Source organism: Juglans microcarpa x Juglans regia, chromosome 7D (genome assembly GCF_004785595.1).
Source record: "Juglans microcarpa x Juglans regia isolate MS1-56 chromosome 7D, Jm3101_v1.0, whole genome shotgun sequence".
NCBI classification, from domain to species: Eukaryota; Viridiplantae; Streptophyta; class Magnoliopsida; order Fagales; family Juglandaceae; genus Juglans; species Juglans microcarpa x Juglans regia.
In genome coordinates this window covers 8,591,947-8,597,472 of record NC_054606.1, presented here as the reverse complement: position 1 = coordinate 8,597,472, position 5,526 = coordinate 8,591,947, and the positions used below count along the sequence as shown (strand labels likewise).

The 5,526-nt window shown below is 39.1% G+C and overlaps 1 protein-coding gene across 1 annotated transcript; it reads right to left on the bottom strand.

The window, feature by feature from the left end:
• Nucleotides 1-2,905: 2,905 nt before the first annotated feature.
• Nucleotides 2,906-3,703, bottom strand: LOC121239792 (flowering-promoting factor 1-like). The gene has a single exon (XM_041137116.1). It carries the CDS (start codon nucleotides 3,608-3,610, stop codon nucleotides 3,233-3,235), a length of 378 nt encoding a protein of 125 aa, XP_040993050.1. The 5' UTR covers nucleotides 3,611-3,703; the 3' UTR covers nucleotides 2,906-3,232.
• Nucleotides 3,704-5,526: the final 1,823 nt, after the last annotated feature.

Here is a 5,526-nt window from a genome sequence, read left to right as displayed (position 1 = left end):
TTGAGCAAATGCCTACCCTAAACGTCCGCTCGACATGACTCTGCTCGAGCGAATGTTCTGAAATTAGGGTTCTCGCACCGTGGACTATAAATAGATGCTTTTCTCATGTATTTTCAACTCATTAGTAGCCAAACATTAGAGAGAGAGAGAGAGAGAGAGAGAGAGAATCTTTTTGTGAAGAATCTTGAGTGTTCATTAAGTGCATTGAGGCTTTGGGATTAAGGATTTTGTGATTGATCTCTTATACTCCACTTTTGTTGATAGTGAATTCATTGAGACCGATTCCTCCAAATGGACGTAGGCTCATATTGAGCCGAAGTACTTAAATCTTGGTGTTCTTTGTATAATTGTTGTTATTTATTTTGCTTACTTTCGCTGTTATACTTCAAATTAGCTTTTAATAACCGGTTTATCCCAACGATATATATTATAGAGGAGAGATATTTCAATTGATGGGTTCGATTTGTTCTTCGTAATTTGTCCAACAATTTTATGCAAATCCAATGTTTGGTAGCTTGTAGAGAGAGAGAGAGAGAGAGAGAGAGAGAGAGAGTTTCCAGAGATCAATTTTTTATGCAAATCCAAACAGAGAAATTTTCTAAAATCTGAAATTTATTTCGCAGATCCAACATGGGATGCATTTCGGAAAGCTAAAATATGAAGTGATCCAAACCCACAATAAAAATTGAAGAGATTAAATTATAGTCCAATTACATTGACAAACCCTATCAACCAAAAACCCAATCCCACCAAAAATTATGTTGCAAAGATTTTGCTGAGAGTGAGGAGAAGTTAGTATCTGATTCTCTCTCTCTCTCTCTCTCTCCTCTTCTAACTCCTCACTCTCAACAAGATTTACAATATTTGCATAACCAAATGTTAGCGACCGTGGGATTCCAAATAACAATGCTACAAACCAAACAAGCATATGAGAAATTTAACCATTTTATGTTTTTGAGAGGCTGATGAGCGTAATGAGAGAGAGAGAGAGAGAGAGAGAGAGAGAGAGAGAGCTTGAGGGATGGTAGAGACAGGCTTAAGTAATTAGATTCGTTGCAGTTTTGTCCACGAGAACAAAAGTAGACAATTGACCTCATTGTGTGTCATTGGAAGGTGTAAATTCCAGTTATATACCACATCCGGTCGAGGAGCCTTTCTTTTAATTTTATACCATATGGATTGACGGATGGTGTTATATATTGCAGCATTGAAGATCGAAATATTGGAAATTAGTCATTCCTCGACGACGACGGCCATGCCCTGCCAGAGTGTATTATTAATTCATTACTCTTTCAAAGTTCAAGGCTAGCGAGTTGAGCTAGAAGTCTTTTGACCCTTATGGCATGAGCCTTGTTCTCTTAACAATGTTCGAGTCTCTTCACCCGTTGCTTAGGGGATCATTGGAAATTGTTTTGGTCTGTCTCATTCTATCTAATTTCCTTCTCAAATATAACTCAAATATAAATACTTTAAAACAAAAAATAACAAATAAAAAATATATTAAAAAATTATATATTCAATTTTTTTTCTTATTTTTCAGACCTCTATAAAATATTAACTCTAACTCTTTCAATATTATTCACAAATACTCTTTTTAATATTTATAAATTTTTCATTAAAAAAAAAAAGGTGTTGAAATGAGCGGTTTTGGTCGACGTCCGAATAATTGATCTCCTTGGGGTGAATGTGTTACGAAAAGTTACATGCTTTCTGCGTCACTTTTTTTCTTTTTTGTTCAAATCAAGGAAAAGTTACGTGCTAATATATACGGGATCACGCAATCTTGAGCAAGGAAATGGAAGAAAGAAAATCCTCAACTCGAGAGACTCAAAAGCAGGATCTAGATTGGCTACGATGGAGTGGCGTGCATGATCCGCAGGTCAAGGTGGCAGACCTATTTGTCCGTACGACATTGCAGGCACCGATTCAGACTTACAGTGACACCTACATCAGCCCACTCGACATGTCAATTCGCAGCTTGCAATCTCCACTACTTTCTGATTTCTCTTTCGTACTCTTCTGCGACAAATATTCGAATCTTTCATTTCCCATGGCGTCCCTGACGTTGATTTCTATCTTTCTGCACATGCTCCATTCTCTTCCTTAATATTTTACACGTACCGAGCCTCTTGACGGGGACCACCGGCGATATATATAATATATTGAGAAATTCTACACCTTCTTATTATCTCACATTTTATATCCTATAAAAAATACTTTTAAATCTTATAAAAAATATACGAAAATGATAGTGATTAATGAATAAAATTCTTCTAATATATATACACACACAATGTAGTTGTTTCCACACCTCCTATTTTTTTGACCCGAAAGTCACTCACGGAGATCATGCTGCATGCTTGGCCTGAAACCCTATGCTTGGCCCTAGGGCTAGCCCCAGTGATGATCTCTGATACATTGGCGGTCTGTGTAGTACGTACAAACACGGGTTCTGTTGCATTAGAAGATATAGCAGCCTATGCTGCATGAAATTTCAGCCTTTACGTTCCCAATTAAGCTGACTGGATCCAAAAAGCAGACCACGCTTCTCCTTAGGTCCAGCTCATGTGCGAGAGTTGTCTACTCTTGTATGAGTACTAGTCATGACTCATAATCAATCTGCATCCAACGGTCTACGAAATTTCATAACTTCACTACGGACGTTGTGATCTAAGCTTACTAGCTAGCTAGTCAACGTGAGACATTCCGTGCTAATTAGATCGTTAATCACATGGACAGTGTAATTCAATCACTTACTGGTATTGACATTCATGGTAAATGGTACAGAGTCATGCAGGCAGTAATTTAATTTTATGTAGAATTAAGATAAGAAAAGAAAGAAAGAATAAGGGCAAAAGAAACCAACCTAGGAAGCCATGATCAGAACAGAGCTAGAGAACAGTACTAGTAAGCCAGGATCAAAGTCGTTTTCATAACCGGTCCCACGATGCGAGAGATGGATATATAAGAAACAACAAATTTGGTTGCTGAAACGTTTCAGAATAAAGCAGAATAAAGCATCAGCAGTCACGTATTAACCATATTCAATTGCACTACACCTTTCAGTATCACGGCCATGACGAAAACAATTTGCTCAAGTAAAAACCGCCAGAATACAAACTTAACCGAAGAAAATGGAGAAACTCAGCAACGGCCAACACTCTTCTTTAACGCACCACTTTGGTACTGGTTTTTTTTGGGGGGGGGGGGGGGGGGGGGGGAAGCACGTATCTCAGGCTGTGGCGTCGCGAACTTCAAAGAAAGAGCGATTCTTGACGACGATGTCGTACATATGACGGATCTTAAAGTTGGCGAAGTTTTTCGGAAGGGAGATCAAGTGGGGTGAGTTTTCTGACCTGTGGAACTGAAGGAAGTCGGGGCGGGTGGGGTTGTGGTAGCGAGACCAGCCGAGCTCGTTGAGACGGTGTTCGAGCTCGGAGTAGGAGCGGATCACGTGGTTAGCCGGGAGGTATACGAGGACCCGGGGGCGAGCGCCTGGTGCAGTGGCTGTACCTGGGTAGGGTGGCTCTTTTTGCTCGAAGGATTCCCTAGTTGGATTGGTGATTAGGCGAGCCACGCCATTCTTGTCAAATATCCACACACCGGACATTGAGTGTGTATGTGAGCGAGAGAGAGAGAGAGGGAGAGAGGGAAAAGGAGACAGAAAGCTGGGCAGCTAGATGGGTTATGAGGTACGATCGATTGTCGTACCAGAAATTGCGAGGTGGCCGTATATTTATAGGACGAGACCAGACGAGACGTGAGTGGTGAGGCTTCATCGTTGTAATACCATAGTTCAGACCTGCTACCAGCCTAGCTCACCCATAATAATGGAGTAAAAATAATTAATGAAAATAGACAGTGAACAAGATTAGGTTATGTACGTATAATGTGCAGGGATGCATGCACGTTTTTTTTTTTTTTTTTTGGTTTTCTCTTTGAGGAGGACTTTAAAATTAATGAAGTCATTAATACTTGGTAATGCAAGATCAACTTGCATCATTCTCTTTTCCTTTTCTTTCATTTTTCTGCCTGTAACATTTGCATGCCCATTAAAAAAAAAAAAAAAAAGCAAAGAACTTGCATAATTTTGGCCATTATTTGGGTTGTGGGTACTAGGTACACGATATACTAGCTAGCTAGCAAGCACTGTTTTGATCTAACAAACAGACAGTCATATGAGCCGGTAATATGAAATCAATAAAGAGGATTGAAGATCAAACTCCATCAAGCCAAACTCCCATACCACATCAAAGTTGATAAGCATGAAAGATGACAGCTAAGCTACCGATAATTAGAAATTTAGAAGTCAAAACGTACAGATAACTTCATGATCTCCTAGCGATCGATATGCTACGTGTGTGTTTATATATACATGCTATTGATGTTGATTAAGATGAAAATGAATAGCATTTGTATCTGAAGATTAGTATGGAGCAAAACATGTTCCGTTTATAACGTTCACAAAGAGAGATATAACGTAAATTAATTAGCTAGCTTGTCGTGTATTTAAGCGTTATGGTTTTGAAAGGAATAAAATGGTTTATGTGCACAGGATAACCGGGGAAGCCAACAAGTTTAATACAAGTGGTACTTTGCAGTATACATGCGAATGGCATTTTGACAACCCCGGGGTGCGGGGTAGATCGATGCATGTTTTTTTCACGTTTATATTCAGTGTCCATTACGAATCCAAATGTTATGTTCATGTTTATTTATTGTGAGGTATTTTTTATTAAAATAAATCTATTTTGTTACAAATAATTATGTTCAATTACAAACATACACTTAAAAAAAATGATAGTTACAGTCACGAGAATGTAAATATTATACAATTATTTAAAAAAAATAAATAATTATGAGATCTATGAAAAAATTATAATTTTTTTATTATAGATCTTATTCCTTTTCAAAATAACTATACGATATTTACGCACTTCATGATTATATATAATAGTATGCATTATTCATACGTGTATATATATATATATATATATATTCACTTCTTATGCATTGGTCTCATCAATGGCGGATGTTACCAACCCTCTGTGTCTTCAAATATAGCAAATGTTCAAGCGAGTGAAGCTCCAACTGCGGGTAGGGTCGAAGTTCGCCTCGCCAGTGGTTCTCGAAATTTCTTACGTACGAAACGTCGACAGTTGCTTTTCCTACTCGATAATCTCATAAACCCTTCGCAGCCTTTATTTGTCGTCGAAGTTCCTGATCCCCAGATGCTCCCATTTGCGTAACGGCACCGTCAGTACCTTCATACCGCGATCTCTTCGAATCTCATCAACCTCATTGGCCCTGGCCTGACGATCTCATCTTTCGCAATGCGACGAGTTGTGGCCGGCATCTGAGCGTCTTCGCTGGTTCGCGCAGGGTACTCCATCGTGGCCTTGTTGGGTGACTTACCAGACTGTTTCTCATGTTATTATTGCAACAACAAGCAATCGATGAGGTCGGCATTGATGATGAGGATTCGGCAGCAGGCCGGTCAGCTCAATAGATTCCGAGGCACGAGGC

Coding starts and splice junctions, on each gene's coding strand:
- LOC121239792 (XM_041137116.1), bottom strand. CDS start 3,610: ATGTCCGGTGTGTGGATATTTGACAAGAATGGCGTGGCTCGCCTAATC.